Consider the following 25,777-nt stretch of genomic DNA (forward strand, 5'->3'; position numbering starts at 1 on the left):
TGAAACCTGTCTTCTCTGCTGTTAAAATTTGTACAAATAGAGCAGTTTGAGGGGAAGCAGCTTCAGTTTTAGTTATGTTTAGAGGAAATCATTTATCAAAGTTGTTCAAATTTCTTAAACTTGATGTGCACTTTAAAGCAAGAACAAATAGTTCAGTCTCATTAACCACATTACTAAGCTTGCAGTTGGAATTTCATTTCCAAGAGAGACTGTTTCAATCTCTCTGCTGCTCTTTATTTGCCCATGTTTTCAAGCTATAAAGCAGATTTCAAATCTCTTGTCTCCATGTTAAATAGAATTACCATTTCCCTTCTCTAGGCAAAGAAAATGTCAAAACACAGGGGGTGACCTTGTTAGCATGAGTATTTGTTCACTTCACATCATCCCAAAGACAAAATGCCATCTATTCCTTGATCACAATTTCCTTTTCCTCAGGTGCTTTAATTTGCGAGAATTAAATACATCCTTCTGCAGTGGGGTAGCCAATTATACCAGGCTGTTTTCAGGAAACCGCTGTTGCCACCCACATTTTAACTGCTGTATTTAGAGATTTCACTTTAACTTCTCTATCTTATAACTGTGAAAGCCCAGGGTTCAATTTATGACTTAGATCTCAAGTGACAAATAATGTTTATGGTGTTCTCATCGGTCAACACCATGGAGGCACCGCATAGTGCAGCATAACTCTAATTAGTGGGAAAGGAGAATTACAGAACAGAGCAGATGTGTACTTGTGAAGCTGTAGATGGGACCTTGCACAGCACATGCCCTTGCTCACCCACCCCAGTGCTTTTAGTCCCTTTCTCAGTCAGACTCCGATACCCTTATGCACAGTGTGTAGTACATCTTTAGTGATAAGCAATAATGGGGCTCCCCACAGGAACATACTACAAAACTGAGTAAGGGCATCAGAGTCTAGCCCTTTATAATTGAGCAATTTTTAGCAGCAACTAAAAACACATTTCACAGTAGGATCATTACCACTACTGGTGGCACTTTGAAGTGAAGGAAATTCACTTAAACTGTGAAAAGGACAAACAGTGTTGTATGCAGGCATATTCACTATGTCAGAAAAATCTTCCTTAGCTTTATCTCCTTTTTATTACTGAGATGCTGATGAAACCTGCTTGCCACTCCTCATCACTGACCCAATTTGCTGTAAATAAAACACTGCTACCACTATTTTCAGCACCTTTTGTAGATTCGACCCTACATATTTAGATAGCAAAAAAAAGGAGCAATTTATGTTGCTTTTTTATCTGAATGCAATACCTGATGTGTTTTCCCCTCTGAGGGTTTTGGTTTTGCACCAAGAGATATAAATTTAGTTTCTTTAAAAAGGAAGCAGGTGAGAAAACATCTCTTTTTTGTTGAATGTGGAACTAAGCAGAAAACTGTGTAATCAGCACATCTAGTGTGCCATTAGAAAATCATCAAAATTCCCCTACCAGATTCTGATAAAACCAAACTATTAAAGAATTCTCTGAAGAGATATGTTTTGAAGGTACAGTATTGTACTTCAGGTTTGGGTTTTTTTAAAGAAACTATTTCAATTGATGAAACAGTAAAAAATACTCATTTTAAAGGGAATTGTTTTCTAGAAAACATAAAAGGTCCAGTTAATAGAAGACTGAAACTAGGTATTAAAAATAAAATGGTTAAAATACTGTATGTACTGATGTAAGGAGGTAGACACTATATCCTATAATATGTATTTAAAATATATACAGTGGCGTGCTGCAAGTACAATTTTGTTTAACATTGCATTTATTTATTGACATGTCCTGTCGGGGGTGTCTTCAGTTTGTTGAATATTTTCTACCATACTTATCTGATTGAACTGGATGTAAAGCTAAGGATTCTCCTGCCTCAGAATGATCAGGTTACATGTTAATACCTGCCTTAAATACATACCTAGGAAGCAATCCTTCAAAGAACAGGAGACTAGCCAATTAATAGATGCGCTAGTTTAAAGAAGTAAAATTTACACTGTTGTAAAAGTCAAATCCACAGAAAGGTTCCTCTAAAAACATACGTTTACCAAAAAACTGTTTCAGCTAGTTATGTCTAAACCTTTCTGTTTATTTCTAGATTATGGGACAGCTTTATTCTCCTACACTAGGTTGTATTTCTGGTTCAACTTTATTCCTGGTATTTTTACCCACCAGTGCTGTAAATTTACTCCAGCATTTAGGAAAACTTCAGTCTCATTTTTAATCACCAGTAAAAAGGTCTGTAGACCAAATTGTGTACTTACTAACACCTGCTTTACCTTGCTGTCTTTGAATTCTGTTTTCAGTGACATCCATGAACCCTCATTTTCCCCAACAATTTGTGATGGGAAATCTTCCTAGACTCCTTGATTCTTATTGCTTTTCTCAAAAGTTTAAAATCTATATATGAGCCTTTATTATTAGCATTCATATAATACCTTGGGGACATTGCAATGGGGTCACAGACTGGCATTTAGGACACAGTTTTGCTGATGTATGAGGAAAGATTCTCTCTGAAATGCATCTGCATTTTAGGAACATAAAAGAAGTAAAGCCTTTATGAATAAAATGAAGGTGATGAGAGAAGATACACAAAGAATTCACCTGTTCAGTAAAAACTGGTTCATGTTTCCATACCTGCCTTACAGGGAGCTGAACTTAAGGGTCATGTTTGAAAAGGGAGGGTGCTCCAAATGTGGTGTGCCATGTCAGACAGAATGACAGAATTGCAGAAAAATGGGGCGGGAAGGGACTTTAGGAGGTCATTTAGTCCAACCCCTTGTACCAGTGATTCTCATTGAGGGTGTTGCCAGATCCTTCAAAGGGTGCCCTGAGGGATGAAGGGATAAGTGAGGTGTGAGGAGATGAGCACAGGCTCAGGCTTGTCCATGCCTGACCAGTCTCTGGCCTCCACTGCCAGGTCCCTCTGCAAAGAGGTAAGCACTGTAATATATAAATAAGTGGCATCCATTGAAACTCGTGCCACCTATTTCACAGAAGTTTTGGAGGGGTGCCTTGAGTCCAATGAGGCATGCTTTGAGTCCTAAAAGTTTGAGAACCATTGCCTATGCAATGCAGGATCAACCCTGTCTGGAAGTGTTGGAGAGGCCAACTAGGGACCAAGCAAGCAGGGACAGCAAATGGTGCAGTTGGCAAGCAATTCATTGGGAGTAAGAGGAGGCAGACAAAAGAGTATGATAGCAGATAAAAGAGGATGATAAGCAAACCCTCATTTCACTTTGTTAGAAACTTGCAATACTTAGTTTTGTCGAATCCAAATCCACTTTGGAACTTACCACTATGGGGATGAGAAAAAAGGAATCATTCTTCAGTGCAACTTGACACACAATCTCTTTCCAGTAGTGTAGGGTTTCTGTAAATACTGTTGTACAAGTTTCAGCATATTTAGAAACTGAATTGAGAAAGCCTCTTCAGTGATGGCAAAGAATGATAATAGCATGGAGATGCAGCACAAATATAGCATGGGATCTAACACTCGCCTCCTGATGTCCTCTGCATGAAGCCTATTATTATGTCTGTGTCGGAACATGTTTCTTATTGTATGGCACAACGGTATCTTGTTCACCAACTTCCCAAGGACCCAACAGAATACAAAAGGACCTGGAACATTCTCAGGAATGCCAGCACAATTTGGGTTATAAAACCAGCTGTTGTGCTGACACATCTGGTTATACACCCAGAATTAATTAAAGCATAGTTTAGTCTAATGTAGCTGAGATGTGGACTTTGCAAAACTCGAGTGCAATTCAGAAAGGAGATTTAGAAAGGGATTGTTGCTATTAGCACTGCAGTTGTTCTTAAAGCCTCCTGTTTCGTAAATGGCCCCATAAGCATAGGTGAGGCCTTACAGAGACCACCTGAGAATGTGGACCCTTCAGTATTATGAAAATCAAGTTCAGAAAGAGATTGCAATCCCCAAACCTCAAAGATGGAGGGTGTAGAAAATGATAGGGGATCTGTTAAGAATCCCACCTTTTAGGATTGGGAGCACTGAGAAAGTGGGCCCTGAGCATGTGAGTGAAGAGGATTTAAACCATCCTTTCAGTCTGAGCCCCCTCTCTTGCTCAGATTAACAGCTCCCACCTCTTCTCCCCTCGGATCAGAGTAGGACTGCAGTCTGCTTTAGGTATTATGGTAGTTGCCTTTTTCAGGACTGGACAGGAAATTTCCTCAATATCAGATCAGCAAGGTGTGGGGGTTTTTTTGCCTTTTTTACAGCAGCCCAGGACCCAGTGGGTGAGTCAGGAGGTAAAGCTGAAAAAGATACATCCTAGTAAGTGACCAGTGGAGGTATTTTTTTCATAGGGGCTCCAATCCCTTTATAACTAGACTAAGAACTAGACTTACGAAAGCATCCTTAAGAAGCTTAGGAACAGGATAGAGGGTCCTAATGTGTGATTCAGTGAATAAAAAAACCCCTTTAACTTGCCTGTGACCTCTCATCTGAGATGTTATTAGACTATCAGTTGGTCTTGACGTAGAAACCGAACATAGGATTCACTGTGCCAGCGTATCCTTCACAAAGCTGCTTCATAGTGTCTTTGATGGCTGAGATCTGCAGATGGAAACTAAGATCCTGGTCTGCAATGCAGTGGTTATCCCCAGGCTCCTCTACAGATGTGAGATGTGGGTGACCTATCAAAGCCATCATAAGTGCCTGGAATGGCTCCATGAGCGTTGCCTCAGGAAGACAACTGCGCTAATGCCAGCATCCTCTCTGCAGCTAATATAACCAGAGTTGAGGCAAAGATCATGAACCATCAACTCCACTGGGCTGGACACGGTATACAGATGGCTGACACTTGTGTCCCCTTCTCTCAACTTAGTCATGGTAAGAGGACCCGCAGAAAACAGAGGAAGCGCTACAAGGACATGCTGAAAGCATGCCTTAAGAAGGGTCAACCCTTCTTAGGGCATGCTACGTGGCATCAACCCTTCAAATTGGAAAGTGCTGGCTGGTAACAGGTCTTAATGGCGCTGCACCATATATCAAGGTACAGTCCACTTCAAAGAGAACACAGCAGAGTGCACAACATCCTGGCCAACAGTTGTGTGCCCCCCACCCAGGCAGCACTTGTCATATGTGTGGAAAAACTTGCAGAGCATGGATTGGACTCCTCAGCCATCTTAAAACTGCCCTGCCCTGCCCTGCCCTACCCTACCCCCACCACCGGCAGACATCAGCCTCATATTGAGGGATAGCTGATTAAGATTAGGCTGTGTAACTGTTTTAGAGGGATGAGGGGGCTGGGAGCAGACCACTGCCAGGTAGAAATGATTAAGGAAGTAATGATGACCTGCATTGCCTCATCAAATTCCCCAGATGAGTTAGTAAAGATGCAGCATACTAAACCACATCCTTTGAAATCTGTCTATCATCCATCATGCCTTGGAGAATTCCTCTTCTAGCATTGCTTCTCTGCTTGTTGTGGGCAGGGATTTTTTTTTCTGTTGACTTCGGTTGCAATGCAAGTTTGAGGCCTAGAATGTATTATCTATTTCTTTAACCATGTCTGTAGCACATTTTGATTTGATCTATTCAGGTAAGACTACAACACTGTAACTCAGTCAGAGCTCTTTTCTGGTTAAACATGGTTCTTAGCCATAGTAAGATCTTTAATGTAATGGGAGACTCAAACCCAGTTTTGCATTGTGATCTGAACACTGTTTTTATGGGGAACACCCTCCCTCCCCCAAACCTTTTCACAAAAGTCATTAAAACCATAATGGAAGTAGGTTGGCAACAATGGGAGTAACTGTTCTCTCTTTATGCTTTACAGACAACTGTTGCTGGCTACTGCATTATTATTGATGCATACTGAAATACTTCATTGTGATTTGTTTCACACCCAAAGGCACAGAAGGAAAACAGTTGTAGGTTTTTATTAAAAGAACTGCCAGCATTGTTCATCTACTGCTGCTGTTTCATGCACAAAATGCAAATGAAACCCACAGTAGCATGCATAAAAAACAGAACTGGTAAAAGCCTGTGGGCATGACACACAAGCATTTTACTGGTTTGTTATGTGGCTTTTTTTAACTAATGATTTTTTCCCTTCAAAATGAAACTATCCAAATTACAGCAGAGAATATTTTGTTCTGCAAGAGTGAATGTTGGTATATTAGTCTATGGTACAAACTATTTTTTTGTTGAATATCATTTGTTCATTGTGGCTGCGTGAATACTCAGTTGTAATGTTGAATGCAGCTAAAGCACACTTTTTAAACTTCCCCATTAAATGCTGATATTAGGAAAGCATGCCTTTTATAAACAAAATACACTGCACAGTTAAAATAATAACAGAAAACTACTGTTGGGTCAGAAGAAAAACCTGCCTCTGAACACACCTGAGTTCTTGGGATAATGCATCTCAAGCTAATCTTTGTTTGTAGAACAAATAAGTAGAGCAGACAGTTGAAAGTAGCAAAGCTATAAAGCTGAAAGAAACACAGTGCAAGTTTTTACAGATATCTTTCAGAGAGATCAGATTTTCAGGGTGTTCCAACAGCATGATAGCTGCAGGCACAAAACATATTTCTCAGTTCTTCTTTAGAACGTGAAAGGCACTTTTGTACTTACCATAACTGGTGGATCCTGCGGCAAGAAACAGGGCAGAAAACAGCATGAAATTTTGCTTGTGCATATTGCTTTTTCTGTGATAAGACATGATGCTCTGTGTTAATTTCTCCCTAGGTTGCAGGAACGTGTACATTTCCTGTTTCCTGCTTGGGTTTCTCTGAGTAAATTTCTTAAGGAGAGGTACTGTATTTGATTGCTTTTAGGAAGTGATGTAATTCAGTCTGGGCTTGTCAGCTAAGCAATGATTGCAAAAGACAGAAAAAAGTTGCTCTTCAAGCACTATTTCTGTTGAAGCACCTATGTGACCTGTCAGTGGGGGCTGTATCATTCTCATTTTTGAGACCTATGTCTATAATACATCATCTGTTCCTCTAAATTCATTGTCATGGCAATGAGCATAGTATAAATACCTAGACAGATGGGCACAAAATAGCACAGAATAAAATCTCTCTCTTTGTATGGAGGATTTTATACTTTCTACTACTGATGTTCCCTATGGATACCTCAAAAGGTCAGATTTTCAAAAGGGCACTGGGATCTCTACCTCTACACAAATTACAGGATCCCTAAGAGAAAAGATCTGTGTCTGAAAAAGTTTGGTTTTAAATGCTTTAAAACGCTGTTAGCAAACAGAAGAAAGTGATGTCTGCAGCAGCATTTAACTGAACATTTAACTGAACACTAACTGAACTCTTTAGTCCATTTTTATCTAGGGAAAAGAAAAGAAAAGAAAGCCCCACTGTCTCACTATACATTTCTATTTACCCAGGGAGAACTTGCATACTATTGTAACTAGTATGGCACTAGAAAATCTTTACGCCAACAGGCAGATGTTTGGCAGCTTATCTAGGCCAACAGAACCCCAGAGGCCAGGGCTAGTCAACAATACTGGAAACCAATGCTACAAAATGTAAGGTTCAATATTCTTATCTGAATTTGACTTAAGCAGCAGCAGAAATTATTCATTGTGTGACTCCTTATAGCTAAGTAGGGGAAGGGTAGAGGAGAAAGTGATTCCTGGGCAAGAGTTCCCCCTAACAAAAAATCCAAGCACAAACAAAAGAAAACCACATGAAAAAGCCTGAATGGGGCTCATTTGCCGGGGAGATCATGCTTGACATGTGTGTATATTCCACAGGTTTACAGGGGATTGTAGGAACATACTTCCGTGGCAATTCTCTCAGCTCACTGTCCTCAATAAAAGTAAGTTCCCAAGACTTCCCTCCCACAGTCATGAGGATCTGCCTTCCTCCCGTGCACTCTTGGGGAGTTTCCACTCTTCACTCCCCAAGCATCCTTAGCAGTGAAAACTCAGCCTTGTCTGCTCTTCTGCAATAACATGTGTACCATGTTTCCCTAACTTACCACTTCCTTTGGGTTTTCTGCTGCTTTGCTGGATTTCTAAGACTGCACAAGAGGAGACCACAAGATCACACTAGCTGCACATCACTAGAATAGGTTATAATGGAAAATGAAGCAGGGATCCACCCACCTCCCTTTTGTAATCCCACTTCCTCCCTTTTGTAATTTCAGTGGTGAACCTAGCCTGGGCTCAGGCCACAAATTCAGATTCAGAGAATACATTTCTCCAAGTTAAGCAGTATATAGATCCCCACTTTGTTTTGCCCTATTATAGAGATAAGAAGCAGCCCTCTACTGAAAATCTATCCTAATAAGTGCAAGGTTTTACTCTGGACTGGTGGGACTACTTGAACACTGTTCTTCAGTAGGAAATCAACTGAGAAGGGGAGAGAAGTGTGCACACAGCCTCCTGTGTAGCAGCCTTACTGTACTGCATTCAAAATTAGTGTGAGTCAAAATTTGGTGGCTGACAAAGAATTAGTCATTGTGGAAGTCTCCTTGGTGAATCATTGTGTACTTTGCTCTGCTACTATTAATTTTGCTTAACACATTGCTACTTTTGTAGGTCATTAGTTATGGTTTCTCAGCTATTATCTCAGAGAAACAGGTCAATGATTATTTTAATGACCAACTTGTTAACAGATTTACAGTATTTATAAATCTGCTAACTAGCAATTGAGGTAGTTTATTATTGGTAATGTATATTTGTTCACTTTTTTAAGTGATATGTAAAGCAAAATTAAAATGCTGAAGACATGAGGGACCTAAGGATGGGTTGGGAATTATGAAATAATAGATACTTAATCAAATCTTTTTCTGAGGATGCTCAAGGAATAAATAACCATGCAGGCAATGCTTACATGCAACAGAGAGATGTTGCTTCTTAGTGTTTACACAGTGCTTTGGGATTTTCCAGCGAAAGAAGCTGCAGAAATGCAAAGTATGACTATCAAATTTATACTAATATATTACTAGAGGTATTTCCAGTTGTGATTAGTAATCATTAACATTACTGGAATGCCTAGAATCCCCAGTCAGGCATCTGTAGACCAGGATCTCTTTCTAAGTAGGTGCTGTACAAACAGAAAAAAGAAGAAAATCCCTACCCCCAAAGAGTTTCCATGCTAGGTATAGGACAAGAAATTGTAAGTGAATTTCGGCAGGGGAGTACCAAGGAAACAATGGAACAATATTGGTCAGATGGACAGGCAATGACCTTAGGACATCAGCAACCTATCCACTGTGAAGTTTTCATAAGACTCACAATAAAGGAAACCTATAACAGGGCTTTGTAGATATGTACAGAGACCTCCTCTTGAACACAAGGACCAACATAGGTATAAAAATAAAGACACTTGATGGAAGATTTAAGAAGTGGGTGAAGTAGGCTTACATTGTGTGGTGATCCAAGATGTGAGATGACATCTCAATAGAAAATATGAGGTAACTGGTATGTGTGCATAATTTATGAAAGGCCATGAAAATGAAGAAAATTAACTTATGTTAACTCAGATGTACTAGGTAAGGAAGAAAGCTATTTACCCCCCTCTCTGTAGAGCAGTGAGACAGGAAGATGATTCAATGTATGTAGCATGCCCTAATCCCAAGGGGCATAACCAAGCCCCAACATGCAGGATGAGGATATTGGTTTATGCTAGTGTGACAAGCTAGCTGGTAATGATTTGGCCCAGGGGTTTTGAAAGGGTAAAAGATAATTGGAGGGCTTGGGATTCCCTTTCCTCACCAATCAGGTGCCAGAGACTCACATTTCATGTCCCCTGATTGGCCCCTCGGGTCACCTGGAGGGGGATAAAAGGGGCAGCGCAGCTGACTCAGAGAAGACCAGTGAGGGACCATGAGGAAGGAGTTTCAAAGAGCTGGCAAGAGCTGGGCCAGTGGGGCAGGAGCAGTTGCCCCAGAAGAACCTGAAGGAGTGGGACCTGCAGGCAGCAGTTGGACCCTAAGCAGTGCGGTGTATGGCTGGCAGGAGAGGCTCCCCACTGGGCTCCAGGATCCCCTTATGAGAGGCTGCAGCCAGCAGGAGAGGCTCCCCAGCTCCAGCAACAAGCTGAGCAGTGACCCGAGAGGTTCCCAGCCCTGCTTCCAGCTTCTCCAGCAAGAGGCCAGGAAGCTCAACAAGAGGCAGGGGCTCCTGGAAAGTCAAAACCCCTAGCAGCTTAGAGCAGTGCCAGCATTGGTGGCTGTGTGATAGTGGGTTTTTGCGTACCATGTGTCAGACTGGAGTTCAAGTCCCAGCTAGGATGAATCAGGGTGAGTGAAGTGACAGCGAGGAGTTCTTGTTGCAGTGGAAGGAAGTCATTGTGTTTTCCCTCTCCCCCCACCCCCCTCCAGGTACCTAGGCCCTATATTTCTTGTTATTTGATGTTTTGTATCTTGTGCATTTTATATTTCACCAACCCATATTGTTTGTTCTGCTGTTTGTGTTTTATATTTTGTTAAACCTGTCTTTTGTCAACTGGATGAATATGGGTACGATTGTAAGTGCCTAACCTTTATTGAATCCTGCCCCCTCAGGGCATTGTAGTGTCCCCTGTACTCCCTGGTTTATGCATGTTATGTTCTCACTACTGTTTTTTTCTCATTAAAAGGTATATGGTCAAATCCCCATTGGTGATATGGCTCTGCTTTATAGGGGAAGGAGGGTCCTTACACCTCCCACAGTGCTTTTGCACCTGCTCTGATCCCTTCAACTGAAGAGGGGGTACCTCTTGGAGTACTGCCTGGGTTACACTAGCAAGAGATATACCTCATAGAACCCAGCTGTACCCACAACTACTTCACTCTTAATCTGTCCTGTGCTGATGGGATAATTTTTGTGCAGATATGCGGTTGATAATACTTCCTTCCCTCAATACAGCAACAATCATTAAAGTGAGGATTTCACCGTATCTGATGGGTCCAAACAATTACAACCTACATTTCCCACTTGCTCTGAGACTTTATGGCTGTATCTACCACCAAAACTGAAAACAATAATTCTCCATTGGCTCTTCTTCATTGGTGGTAGCAACAAGTGATCCTGAACTCAGTGCAGGATGAGATAACATGATTTTCAATAAACTTGAGTCTTTGCTATGTCATGGGAAGCCAATTCACACATCTGATTTTTTCTAATGCTGGGAATAATGTTGCTAGCACAAGTTTTTTGTTCTTTTAGATTTATAGAAAATACTAAATAAATCCTGAAATGAGTATTTGACTCATCAGTATTATGTTTGCTCCAGGGCCTTCATAAGTAAATGATTCCAGCCACAAGAATGGGAAAGAGTGCTGCCAGGCTGGCAGGTATAGAATATATTGTAAACTCAAAGTAAAATGATATGTGTTTGGTATTAGCAGATTCAACAGGAAGTAACTGTAGATTCACACAAGCAGATTCAACATATTTATATAACTCACAGTCTGGTCTGACATGTTGGTTCAAACTCATCTCCCCTTTAGGGAGAAGTAGCACTTACATTACTAACTTTAGCCGCTTAAGTGGAACTGTGGATCACTTACATGGATCTGAGATCCTCTTCTTCCCTACATAACTTATATTGCCTCTTTGAGCATGCTCAGAAGGGATTATGATTTGGCTTCTTACATTGTTGCAATTCTGTTCCACCTAGGAGAGTGCACTGCTCTCTCTAAGTCACCAAAATATTGGCCTCAGTAAAAACATGATGGGGGAGGAACTCTTCCTACCTTTTAGCCCAATAGTCTAGTGGTTAGAGCAATCATCAAGGGACTGAGATCTCTTGGTTCTAGGTTCTCCTCACCCAACCCACATCCAGATAAGTGTGGATGTTTGTTTCCCTGGGCAGGTGTTCTACTGCTACTTGTCCCTGGGGAACACACATGCTACATGTGCTCTGGCGCATGGCAGGTTACCTGGGGTGCGGTAGGGGTGCCTGGGGCCTGCAAATGTGTGGGCCCCAGCAGCCTTACCTGGGGTCCTGGGGGCCTCAGGTAGCTGCAGTCACAGTGCTCTTGTAGCTGAGAGCCTGGCCAACAGCTGGAGTGTGACACCGGCCAGCCAGGTTCCAGTTTTGCTTTTTTTTTTATGTGGGCTTTGTTGACCCCGGGAATTCCTTTGTGGGGAATGCCTGCAAATGCAGTGTGTGGTGCCGCAGACAGTTCTATGGCACCACATACTGCAATTCCTTGCTTAGCTGGACACAGCCCCAGAGGGAATTTGAATCTTGTTTTCTCACTTATTAATATATTTCTAATATGCAATGCTATGCCCACTGCTTTTTCCTCTTCCCAGTTATCCTTATATAAGATATGGCTTTCCTTAGCAGAATTCTAAATTCCTAATTTAGACAAATATTCAACTACTGACCTAGTTTTTTTCATTTAAGGCAAGATAAAAGTGATGTATCAAAATAATGATTCCCAGGGCAAGTAAAAGTTAAGAAGATTTGACTTGGTATCACAGAACAGGTAAACTAAGAAACTGGAATGATACATAATCAACAGGGCACGCTTTTATTGATTAAAACCTGGTTAACTTGACAGATCTTAAAATGTAGCTGTACCTGAACAGCCAACTTTGAGATGGTGTGTTGCTAGTATGGTCAGGTAGGGATTGTTTTTCCCCCCTTTAAATACTATTTAGCACCTTTTTATTAGTGACCTGGAAGAAGACATAGGGTGATCATGCGTCCCGGTTTGGCCAGGACAGTCCTGGATTTCACAGGCCAGTCTTGGCTGGTGGTTGAAAATTGAAACAAAAGTCGTGGAGTTGCAGGTATGCAGAGCACAGTCTGGTGGGGAGGCAGACTGGCATGATGCACAGGTAGGCACGTGGGCAGGCACTGCTGTTGCTATGCAGAAGCAAGGCTGGTGAACTGGAGTGGTGCCCAGCCAAGTCCCGCTCCCCCCCCCACACACACCTCCACTCATGGACCAAGCCTCAAGCTCTACAATGTCTTTCTCAAGCTGCACACTGCACTTTGGGACACTAGCTGTGTATATCATTGGTAGACAAATCTTAATTTGTGCTTTTCCCACTTCTCACCATTGCTTCCAGGAGAGGAAGTCATTTTTTGAGGCTGCTCAGGTCTGCCAGAGGCATGTGAAGCAATCCCAAAAGTACAGTGAGCGAAAGAGAGAGCGCAAAGAGGAATTTCTCATGAACTAGAAATTCCAATATCTTTTTGGTTTGGAAACACTAGCACATGATATTTCCAAAACTGTGAAATTTACATTCTAGTCAGTTTCATTGAATCTGATGATAAGGTAGAACTGATCTCCCAGCTCCACAGAATTCCTGGCACAGCTGGCTGCCCCTGAGCCATCGCTTCTGGAGAAACTGGGATCCCTGGCTGGGAGTTGCTTTCCAGCCAGTGTCTAGGCAGAGTTCTATGGAAACCCTGTCCTACAGTTGATGGACATGAATTGGACCATGGATATTTCAGCTGAAATGCTTCTGACTCAGCTTTATCAGCATCTTCCAAGATGTGTTGGAAAATTTCTCACCAGCCCTAGTATAGATCCAGGGGCCTTTTCCTCTGCTCCAAATTTACTCCTTCCTGCTGCTCCTCCCTTTTAGGTTCTCTGTTTCATGGTCTATCACAGGATCCTGTTTCCTCTCTATCATCTTTCTGCAGGTATTTTTTTTTCTGGGAACAGGACTGACTAAATCCAGTCCCTCTGGCCCTAAAGAGAAGGCCACCTTACCCACCGACCCGGCATCTTATGACAAGTGTCCAACCTTCCATAGGCCAAATGAGTGGCATGGGATTGTTCATAGGCCAGTGTCACGCCAGGTCAAGGCGTCCATGTCTGGGGGGAGTGTACTGAGTCTGAGTGTAGGGAAGCCATGAAGTGAGAAGCAAGAAGATTCATCTGAGGAATAAAATCAGAGGTCCAGAGGATCAGGGAAAACTTAGGGTCCATGGGCAAGCCAATTCAGATATCCAGAGAGTCAGCATGAGCCAAGGGTGCAGCAGCCTGGGGTTAAACCTTGTTGCCCAGACACAGAGAAAAGGGTCAGCTGACATAAGCTGGCCACTCCAGTGGCAGGGAGTGGTTGTGTGGCTAGGTAAGGGGCAGGCAAAATAGGGCTGGATCTGGCCCACCACACAATTTCATCCAACCCGTGGGCACCCACAAATTGTACCCTGCCCAACTCACTCCCACCCTTGTGTACAGGAGGGCCCTGGCCCAGTCAGCATGCACAGCTTTTGGGCAGGGCCACTGCTGCCACTGCTGCAGCCACTGGGGGACCTGCTCAACTTCCCCAACCTCCAGCAGCTCCTCCTCCTGTCGCTGCTAAAGCACTTGCTCTGGGCACCAGGTAGGGAAGTGGCAGCAGGTGGGTGGTGGGGAGGACTGCAGCCAGGTGGGAGTGTGGGCTGGGGGGAGTATGGAGGCTGGGGTCTGTGCCCAGGGGGAGTATATCAGGGGGTCCCCACACCTCCCACCCTCCCTCACACCCCACAAGCCCCACACCCTGGCCCCATAACACCCCCACATATACAGACACCCCACAACATGCCCTACACCCCCTCCACACACAGCCACAGTCCCCACAAATCCCCCACACCCCACCAACCACACCCCACACACAATATACAAGAGTAAGGCTTTATTTTTGAGCTACTATGAAATCATCTCTATATATGCTATGCAAACACAAATAAATCAGGACAAAGTATTTTTTGAAATAAAATTAAAATATGTTATAGTAGATGTTTGACTTTTAGTATATGATTTTTTTTTCTGGTACCAAAATGGCAGTCCCCTTCCCCCAAGAAAGGGGATGGACTTCCAATGGCAAAGGTCAGGGGCTAGGGGTGAGACTTCTAGCCCCCAAGATGGTGACCAGGGGGCAGGGTACCTGTGAAGGGGTGGGGCTACTCTTGTGGTCCTTGATAGCTCACCACAACTCATTAAGCAGCCCTCCAGCCAAAATAATTATCCACCCCTGGGCTAGGCCAAGATGGAGAGCTCCAGCCACCTAGGTCTGCCCTAGCATTCTGCTGGGAGATGGCAGACCAGGAAGGGCAGGCCGGCCAGCGCCCTTGGTTCAGGGCTACAGCCTGACAGCCATCCAACACAGGTTTGGTCCCGATCCAGCCAGGTGCCAGCCTGACCCCATGTGCCTGGATCCAGCCATACACCATACATGCCTGGATCTGGGCATACACTAGCACACAGCACCAAATTATCTAACCCACAGGTCTGAAAATTTGGCAGCAGGGGAACACTTAATGCCACCACCAGAGGCTGTGGAGTCCCACACCAGGGGTTGAGAATCCCTGCATTATGATAATAAAACTAAGCCTGGATTTTCAAAAATATTCTCTGATTTTTATATTCCTTAATTTTAAATGTACACAATGCCATTTTTAGAGGACTGAGAAAGCCTTATATAAGGCAGTGGGATCAAAGTTATCCATGTGTTCAGGTACCTTCAGAGTAGGTAATGCTGAACACCCAAATTAGAAATCACCTTTGAAAATATGGGGCAAGATCCTATGCCACCTAGTAAGTGCCTCAGGGTAAGGATACCATGGACAGCAAGGGTACCATTTGAATCAAGTTAGAGGGAGGAAGAGCTGCTCCTTGGGAACCTGCATAAAATATTACAAGCTAACTCAGCAGTTCTCAGCATTTTTGGACTTCAGACACCCCTTACTGGACTCCAGGCATCCATCCATAACTTCTGTGAATTAAGTGGCACCCAATTTCAAAAATGACTTTATATATTACAGTGCTTACCTCCTTGCAAAGGGACCAGACAGTGGGGGTGGGGAATCATCCAGACAGCGACAAGCCTGAGCCTGTGTTTATTTGCTTAGTTTATCTGCTTATTTCCACACACTTCAGGGCACCCTTCAAATGATCTGATAGAGGATGTAGCTTGGCTGGAATGATCTAGTTTGCATGGGACAATCTAGTTGGGGGTGGTCCTGTTTTGAGCAAGAGTTGGATGAGATGACCTCCTAAGGTCCCTTCCAACCCTAATTTTCTATGATTCTGTGATCTGGCAGCACCCTTTTTGCTCTGGCATCCTGGTTGAGAATCACTGATATAACTGTTACATCTGCATGATCTTGTAGTGATACAAGTTAGCTAAATTGCACTAACTTTGATCCTAAATGAAACAGAGTTAAATTTGTAGCAGTTTTCTTATTCTTGTATCACTACAGAATTGTGTAGATGGAACAGTTGCACAGCAACAGTTTAGTCACTTATCTTTTAACAGTGATACAATTGTTACCTCTATCTATCCCTTGAGCGAAAGGTGAGGCAGGGCAGAGTAATCTCTACTCATTCATAGAGGTCTGAGCTTTGTAGATAACAGCTTATTACCCCTCTGTGCCCTAAGTGTGATCCTATTCCATCTTGTTCAAGTCACTGAAAAACTGATTATGTGTCTAGTTTTGAAGAGTGCTGTCACCTAAGGCAAAGTCATGAAAAACTGTTAGGAGAAGGAGTACCCACGCACCTTCTTCATTCATTTTTCAGGGATGCAAACAAGGTGGAACAGGATTTCATTTAGGTACAGTAGGATCTGGTCCTTAGACTGGATGTTCATGTGTACTGTTGGTAAAATCACTAAAAGGATGTACGTACTTCTCCATTACATATTATTTATGCCAAGTGGCAACTGGATCAGACTAATAATATTTTTAAAATTATTCATGCTAATTAAGAGAGAGAGTTATTTTTGGCGTTGTAAAACTGAGTGCCTTTGTTCTCATGAGGCAATGGTTTAACCCCCTCCAACTCTTCCAACTTGTTCCCTGCCTTTTATCTAAATAACAGAGTTAACCAAGTATGTCAGTCTTCTTCTTCAGCTTTATTCTTGTCAGCTCCTACTATAAATCTAGAAAACAAAAACTTCAGTGATATTCTCAGAGTGAAAATAAGCTGCACAAAGAGTTTGGGATCTCAGGCAGCATCAGTCACAGAAGATAATTACAACAGCAGCCCGTTATATTTTATAACCTCATAAACCTTGTTATACCCAACGACACTAGCAATGTATCTTATGAAGGGAAAAACATCTTTTCAGAGGTTTATAGATGGAAGAGTAAAGCTTGCTTGTTTGTGTATGTGGTCCAGCTGAATCTAATTGTATGTATTCAGGTACTGTCTGGCAGCCTATTTCACAGTTTCATAGATTTTAAGGTCATAAAAGAATGCTATAATCACCTAGTTAGGCTGACTGAATGGCATAATTTCTTATTCAGAAACATTATTGCCCTACTGACACTACAGGGGGTTGTCACACTGATATTGTCAGAAATATAAATGTATATATTAGAGCACTTAACTCAATTGGGGATCCAGATGTTAAAATCTTGAAGTCCAAGAGAAAGTGTATGAAGTGTGACCCCTTTATAGAATACTGTATTTGAGCATAAGAGAGAAGCTGTCTTTGTAGCTTGTGGGGAGTGAAGTAGGACAAGAGGGAATTCTATTTTTAAGTAAAGGTTCAGTACACAAAAATCATATCCTAACAAATGCAACCTACATACACCAGATAGCTATAACAATAAATCAGCAAATAGCAAATAGGAACATAAGAATAATACCTTACTAAACAGAAAACATGGAACAGATGTGCTGAATATCAGGGTCATGTAGTAAAACTGTTATCTGTCTTCATTGTTTCAAATAATACATTTTATACCCATTATAAACATCCATAGATTCAATAAAACTGCTTATTCATACAGCATACGATTATGTAATTCATAGAGCCTCTCTTCATTGCAAAGTTAACTTGAGTCTCACCCACACACAAAAAAGCTCTTGGAGGTGCTTTTGACCTGAGTTGCTGGCCTGTCAGGTGGTAGAGGCCAAAGTTCAAATTAAGACAACTTGTCAGTTGCTAATATGGACTCTCTTCAGTGTAGACATGGTCAGAAAAATAACAAAATAAAAACAAGAAGTGTTCTCATCTTGCTGTATATATTCCTGCCCCTTTTGCTTTTTCTACAACAGACCTAATGGATATCACAAAAGCATGGCTACTTAAGAGAGTAAGTACAAAATTTCAATGTAAAAAGTCCAGATATTTTCATTTGAAAACTCTCAATCTCAGAAAGACAAGGTTCTTTGGATAAATGTGGCATCTTTTATTAGACCAGCTAAATAGTTGGAAAAAATGTTCTTTGCAAGCTTTTGGGCACAAACACCCTTCTCCAGGCATAGGGAGAGTCTGCTGGTGTTTTGTGGTCTCTTGGATGGAATAGAAGCCAATATGCAAAATGCAGGTCTGTGAAAGTACAAATGCATGGAAGTGAGGAGCAAAGACCATGGAGATAATAGGTGTGAGACAGGTAGTTGTGAAGGAGAGGGAGGGAGGGGGGGAATGTAGACATGGTGATAGAATGTAGCTGGTGAAACGTAGAGGGGTTACCTGGGGTTATCAGATGGCAGACAGATTATAATGTGTCATAAATCCAATGTCTATATTTAGTCCAGACAAGGTTCTTTGGGTAGATATGATATATTTCATTAGACCAACTAAACAGTTGGAAAAATTGTTCTTTGCAAGCTTTTGGGCACAATCACCCTTTTTCAGGCATAGGAAGAGTCTGTGTTTGAGCCCAAAAGCTTGCAAGTACAATTTTGCAAACTATTTAATGGGTCTAATAAAAGATATCACATCTGCCCAAAGAACCTTGTCTACCTATGTCCTTAGGCAAACATGGCTAAAACTAACAACCCTATATTTAGTCCATGATTTTTTGTATCCAGTAGATTTATGAAGTGAAGTTCATAGGCTTGTCTACAAAAGGTGTTTTGTAAATTCCCTTTGAAAATTAGAACTGAGAGATTGGAGAGAGAGTGGCTTTCTTGTGATGCAGTTGTGGTTTGGTTTCTCCTACATATTTTACATCAGGGCATTTAGTGCACTGGATGAGAGAGATGACATTTCTGGAAGTGCAGGTGTAAGATCCAGGAATAGTGATGGTTCTGTTGTGGGGTGTAGTTATTGTGGGAAGCAAAGGAAGAAATAGAGGAAGTGCCTTGAGAGCCTTTCAGGGGTGCCATGGGGTCTCACACAATGTGTGGCAGTGCACTTGCGGTGCCTGCCACTTTAAGGGCTGAGTCAAGCAGCCAGCAGGTGCCTATATAAACACAGCAATTGCCTGCTGGTAGGCAGATAGAAATATTGTCTGGTTGAAAGGTTGTATGACATGTCTTGGAGGTAAGATCAGGTGCTTATGGGGATGGTTTGGGGGCTCCTGGTCCAGGGCATGAGCTGAAACTGCACCCTGCTGGGGATGGGTGGCTTGGTGGGGCTCTTGGTGGTGCAGGAGTCCCCAGGAAATGGCAGGCCAGTTACCACCCTAGTGAAAGATGGGTTGGGGTGCCTTAACCCCTAGCCTCCACAATACTGTAAGTACAAGGGGCCAGGCATAACTATGGCCACCTGAGCCCAAAGAGGGTGTAAGATGTAGGAGCAGCCAGACATGACTGTAGCCAGCTGAGCCTCCACAGGGGAGAGAAACCGTGGAGTCCCAAAAGGAGGGGATAGGTGTAACCCCAGAGAAAGGGTGGTAGTGATGGCCTGGAAGAAGGTTGAGTAGAACTGAGGGTCAGCCTGAAGGGCAGCATGTGGGCCAACCTCTGGGAAAAGGGGTCAGTTGTGAGACTGATGAGAGGGGCTTCAGGGAGGGGTGTGGTACAGAAGCCCTAGACAGGACATAGTAGGAATCCCAGGTGGGCCAGAGAGGGAGGCCAAGAGAACAGTTTCAGCTACAGAGAGACTGAGGAAGTAGTTTCAGGCTGAGGCTGAGATAAGGAGAGGCTTGGCCAGAGTGAGGGGTGAGTTCTGCCCCCAGTAAGTCCTCCACTGCTAAGAGGCTAAGTGTGGGTCAAAAGTAAGACCTGTAGTGAGGATAATGACCTGCTGCTCAGGAGGGGGAGTGACAGTCCCTGTGAGACCCTGGAGCATCTGTTGTGGTGTGGAGTGCAAGTATCTTGTAGATGCCATCTGCAAGGCAGGGGCTGTGCTGTAGGGGATGTTCAGAGCTATAGATAGTGCCCCTGGCATTGGGGCATATAATGAGCAGTCTCTCCCATTTACCACCCATTTATGGGAACAGCCAAGTCATGGCAGGTGAGATGGGGAAAACTGCCCCATAGAGATGGGTGGGCGGGACAGCGTGAGACCCAGCCTCGAGTTTGCCCTCTGTCACACAATGGTAGCACTTTTAATCATATAAACATTATTCACAAGATACTCCCAGAGGAATTCATAATGTTAAAAATATTCTGACCTGTTGTGGTCTGAGTTTTTGCAACAGAAGAATTGCTCTATTATGTTTCTACGTAGTAAAAAGACTGAAAACTAAGAGCTGGCATTTTCTGAGGGGTACCTCAAGTCTTAAAGGCTAAGACTCACTAGTCTAGATGCATATCTGAAACTAAAAGCAAAGAACCACAAACATTAGCTACTCAGTGAAGAAATATGAACATCCTGTTGTGACAGAAAGAACTCACAAGACAGATGATACCATACAATCTAAGGCTTTTTAGCTCTCATTTTACTTGCTTTGTAGCACAGCAATGAGGTGCTCAATAGGTTAATTCTCCTCCTGCCCCCCACCCTGCCTTCACAATTCTGTTACCATCCTCAAGGTCAGAAGCACACGGACACTTTTGGGTTCTGATGCTATGTCCACTGAAGTGATTGGCAAGACGGACAGTGATCTTAATGGCATGAAATCAGATGATCACACCATATACATAACAACCCATAGGAAGGACAAAACTCTCAATCGAACAGCAGGTCATGTGGCATTAGAGAGAGGAACTGCTCTCACTGGTTTGTTTTAAACCAGTTTCACATAGTTACGGCTTGATGCAATTCTAACAATAACTAGCATTAACCTTTATTACTGTTAAGAATTGCTAAAGCTTGGTTCAGAAACTAGTCTACCTAACCAAACAGCTTGTCTATGACAAAGAAGAAAAACGGGCCACAAATATACTAGCAATAACTGAATTGGAAACTCAAGCCTGTGTTTAGTAGATAGCAAAAGCTTGTCAGCAGTATCAACGAAGCTTCACTTTATCAACCTGCTGAATACAAAAATCATGGACTAAATATAGACATTAGATTTATGGCACATTATAACTTGCCTAACATTGGATACTCCAGGTAACCTCTCTCTAATTTACCAGCTGCATCTTATCACCAGGTCTACATTCCCTGCCCCACTTTCTCACCCATTGTCTGTCACAATTTGCATCTTCCCTGGCTGGCATTCTTGCATACTGGCCCCTGGCTTCTATTTTATCACATCCAGGAAGAGCACAAAAGAACTGCAGATACTTCCTCACCCTGAAGAAGGGTGTTTGTACCTGAAAGCTTGTGAGAAGAATTTTCCTATTTTAGTTGGTCTAATAAAAATTATCGGGTTTATCCAAAGAACCTTGTCTGCCTGTGTTCTTAGACCAACACAGCTTCAACCAAAACCCACACTACAATAGCAACACTTTGAATTAAAGGTATTGTCACTGCAGTATATGAAAGAACAACGATGAACTACCTGTACTTGAATTATGGCTTGGGGTATGGTGCACACTTGAGGATCAGTTTTCCAATGGGATTTGGATTGGCATTGTAATAAATCAATGGCCCGCTAGGAAATTATCATTGTCGCCATGTTGCATGTTGTAGTCACTTGGAATGGTGCCATAAGAGCTAAGGTATAACTCAGGTCTTGCTGCTATAAAAGTACTATTTTTTATTATCTGAATAAAAGGTGAGGCGATTTAATTGCTAACAGTATTGGTTTGCAGAGCCCAGATGTATTTGTATGCACACATAGTAGCCCATTATTCCATAAAAGATCATTTGGTAGTCTGCCCGACCTGTTGATCTGGAAAGTGAGAGATTCAGAATCCAAACAATGGCTGCAGGAAAAAAAGGTAGTTTCTACTATAGACTTATAGAGGTTAAAAAATTTAAAATGTAAAGAACAATGCCACAGTTGCCAGTTCACAGCAAACTTATTGTGTTAGCCAAGCTGAGTTCAAATAGCTGAATCTGTGGCAGACATGTTTGCATAGTTATACAAGAAAAAGCCTCCGTACAACGTGAGGGGGAGAAAGAACCACTCTTCCTGTTAAAAAAATTCACTGAATGACCATGTCCTTTGGAACAGTGTTTCTCAACCATGTAGGTGGGACTTCAACTCATTGCCTGATTGAAAAATTCAGTTGTTTGCACTTCAAATAGATGAATCAACAGATATCTCGAACAGTGCAATTTAGTAGGGTTTTGTTTTTATCATGGTGGGACCAGGGTTTTTTGACAAAATGGTTGGTGGAACATAAGGTGCAAAAGGTTGAGAACTGCTGCTTTGGAAGTCTGCGTTCTCTTGGACACCACTGGTATTGGATAACCAATGCACTCAGCTGCCTCTATCTTTTTAAAGCAAGGCTTTTGCATACAGTTTTTAAACATACAATAAAGCACACGGAAGCTAAAGGCCTTCCTTACTTCTCAGGACAGTGGAAAGTATTCAGTGAATGCATAATGAAAACTTCCAGATGTTCAGACTTTTACGAATCTGTAATACTTTAAGGAGCTGCAAAAGTATTCTGGGATTGGTGAAAATGTTCACACCAAGTGACAAAATGGTAATAGAAATATTGCCTATGTATTTTTGTGGAAATAGCTACAATCCTGGCTGCAGCCCAACATATGCTAACTGACTGGCCTCTATATGGTCCACCACAGGGAGCAAACTGTCTGAAAGATTGCAGTAATATTGATGAATCTACTCTTAATGGTCGGAGAAGTCAGCTTTCTGAAGTCATATGCAAGACAAAATTTCATAGTTTTCATAGACATTTGGGCTGGAAGGGACCCCGGAGGATCATCGAGTCCAGCCCCCTGCTCCAGGGGCAGGATGTCAGCAGGGATCATAGGATCCCAGCAAGATAAACATCCAAATGTGTCTTGAAGGCATTCAAAGTGGGTGCTTGAACCGCCCCTGCCGGCAGTCTATTCCAGACCTTGGGGGCTTGGACAGTGAAGAAGTTCTTTCTTATGTCGAGCCTGAATCGGTTGTAGCGGAGTTTGTGACTGTTTCATCTTGTCATCCCTTAGGGCTCTCTGGTGAACAGCTGTTCACCCAGATCCTGATGAGCACCTGATAAACTTACAGGTGGCCATCAGATCACCCCTGAGCCTGCACTTTTCCAGGCTGAAGAGCCCCATGGCTCTCAGCCTCTCATCATAAGGTCTGTTTTCCTGACCTCTGATCATCTGCGTGGCTCTCCTCTGCACCCTCTCAAGCTTCTCCACATCCTTTTTGAATTGTGGAACCCAAAACTGGACACAGTACTCCAGCTTTGCCTCACCAAGGCTGAGTACAATGGGAAAATGATGTCCCGGGATTTGCTTGAGAAGCATCTATGGATGCAGGCCAGCGTTTTGCTCACTTTACTAGCCGCAGCATCACATTGAAGGCTCATGTTCATCTTGTGCTCAACCATGACCCCCAAGTCCCTTTCATCTGTAGTGCTAACCAGTGTAGCACTACCGAGCCTATAAGCGTGCTGAGGGTTTTCCTCCCAAGGTGGAGAACCTTTTTCAGTGTTGAACACCATCAGGTTCTCATCTGCCCATTTCATGAGCCTGTCAAGATCTGCCTGGATCACGCTCCTGTCCTCAGGTGTGGATGCTTTACCCCAGAGTTTGGTGTCATCAGCAAACATGGACATTGGTGTCAGAAGCAGACTGGCCAAGTCATTGATGAAAATGTTAAATAGTATAGACCCTGGGACAGAGCCTTGAGGGACCCCACTGGTCACAGCGCACCAAGATGATTGGCTCCCATCAACCAACACCCTCTAGGTCCTACTGCAGAGCCAGTTCCCCAGCCAGCGGATCGTGGTGAGGTCGAAGCCACAGTTAGCTAGTTTAGCCAAGAGATGATCGTGGGATACCAGATCGAAGGCTTTTTAAAGTCAAGATATACAACGTCGATCTCCAAAGGATCCAAAGGACATAGATATAACACAACTGTTGCGTGACTCGTACAACAGTATGAACATTTGTAAATTAGCCTAATCATATCCCTGCAACTGGTCTGAAGTCTTGAATGGTCAAGGTGTTCATTTGGCTTCAAGATTGTGATTAGATCCTATTCTACTTTATTTAATCATGTTGTAACCCAGACTCTGGCTTATTTATGATCAAGTGCAGCTCAATGTATTAGTATGATTCCTTTATGAAGTGTGGTGTATGGGTTTTAAAATTTTCCTTGCTAAAAGCCTGCCTATGTTCTTTGATATCATATAAAACCTGAAGGTAGGAAAACAGACAAACTATGTCTATGCTGTGCTAACACTATTATTTAAATGAGTGGTGCTCAACCTTTTGTTCCTTTGGACCAGGTGCGTGGCTTGGAGTTAGTCCATAGGGCTGGGTGCCACATGTCCTGATCTGGTCTTACATAGGTCCTCCAGAATCCCAGTGGAATCTGGATCACTGAGAACCACCAGGTATCACCTCACGCTGCCTGGATTGGGCCCTGCACTTCCTGATCTAGCTTTGCACCACTTGAATTAGGCCCCATACACCTAGATCAAACTTCATACTATCTGGATCAGGCCTCCTCCCCTGCATCCTGCCTTTTACTGCCTGGATTAGGGCTTGTACCATCCAGATTCTGCCTTGCACTGCCCTGATTGAGCTACCTGCTTGTGTCTGTATCTATCCCATGCCCCTAGATCCTGCTTCATAACACTTTGATTGATCTCTGCACTGTCTGGATCCAGCCTTGTGCCTCCCTGGCCCTTTGTCACCTGGATTGGGCTGTGTACCCTATTTGCCTGCAGGCCTCCCCATATGTCCTGAAATTTGTCAGCTAGGGATCTGCAATGAATGCTGCCACTGGTCCACTGCTGCCAAATTTTCAGACCTCTGAGGAGCCCTGTGAGCTGCATGACATGACTCCACAGGTGGATCTGGCCCATGGACTAGATGTTGAGCACCTTTGTTTTAAGCAGGAGGGGGGGAAATCTTTCTGGCAGATGTGCCACAAATTAACCCCATACCCTCCCCAGAGTACTATTCTGATCCCTTTGCCCTGCCCCATCTGCTGCTCTGCTTTCTGCTCCCTGCCCTGTGCTGCCTAACCAATTGGCCACTTTGCTTTCTGTTTCCTGCCCCATGCTTCCTGTCTCTGCCATTGTGCCTCCTGTCTCCTCCCCAGTCTGTGGTCTGCCACACACAAAGGCTGCCAGTGCTACTTGTAGCACTTGTGCTGAAGATTGGCCAGCCCTGCTTTAAACTATATTTACCTTTGAAGGTTCACTTAAGCCAGGGCTGTCCAACTTCTGAGTGGTTGGGGACTGCACCCTATATTGGCTGCAGGGCCCTGGGCTGTAGACCATGTGGGCCACAAAGTGCAGGCTTCCTTGGACTACACGAGCAATATAAATTCCCCACTTTGCTGCTGTGTGGGCAGTAAAAACTTCTATCATTGCCACTATGTGGGCAGCATGAGCCTCCCTCCCTGCTGCTGCCACTGTTGAGATCATATGACAGATGACTCATGAGGCCCTCCCTGTCATGCTGCTCTACTCCAGAGACCCCAGCCTCTGAAGTAGCAGAAACAATGTAGGGAGTGGCAGCTAGGGGGGAGCCTACAGGCTATACATTAACCACTCATGGATTGGATATAACCAGTTGGACAGCCGTGGAATAAACAGCATTTTTGTCTGATCATAAATGTATTGATCTATGATCTCCCAAGGGTGCCAATACAGAAATCTATATGAGATTAAAGCCATCATTATGGGAGTAGGATACTGGTTGAGT

At 43.1% G+C, this 25,777-nt stretch overlaps 1 protein-coding gene across 5 annotated transcripts in view; it reads right to left on the reverse strand.

Moving 5' to 3' along the window:
- TMEM154 (transmembrane protein 154) overlaps window positions 1-25,777 on the reverse strand; it is an 83,502-nt gene that overhangs the window by 39,498 nt on the left and 18,227 nt on the right. For 4 of the 5 annotated variants that reach the window (XM_090036400.1, XM_090036403.1, XM_090036402.1 and 1 more), the window contains exon 1: window positions 6,595-6,769. The exons of the other annotated variant lie outside the window; for it this stretch is intronic. In XM_090036400.1, coding sequence (XP_089892526.1) covers window positions 6,595-6,727 — 133 coding nt within the window. In that variant the 5' untranslated portion in view covers window positions 6,728-6,769. Of the gene's footprint in view, window positions 1-6,594; window positions 6,770-25,777 lie in introns of those variants that run through there. 5 annotated transcript variants of the gene reach the window in all.

Source organism: Crocodylus siamensis, chromosome 2 (genome assembly GCF_052110815.1).
Source record: "Crocodylus siamensis isolate JL-2025a chromosome 2, ASM5211081v1, whole genome shotgun sequence".
Classification (NCBI taxonomy): Eukaryota; Metazoa; Chordata; order Crocodylia; family Crocodylidae; genus Crocodylus; species Crocodylus siamensis.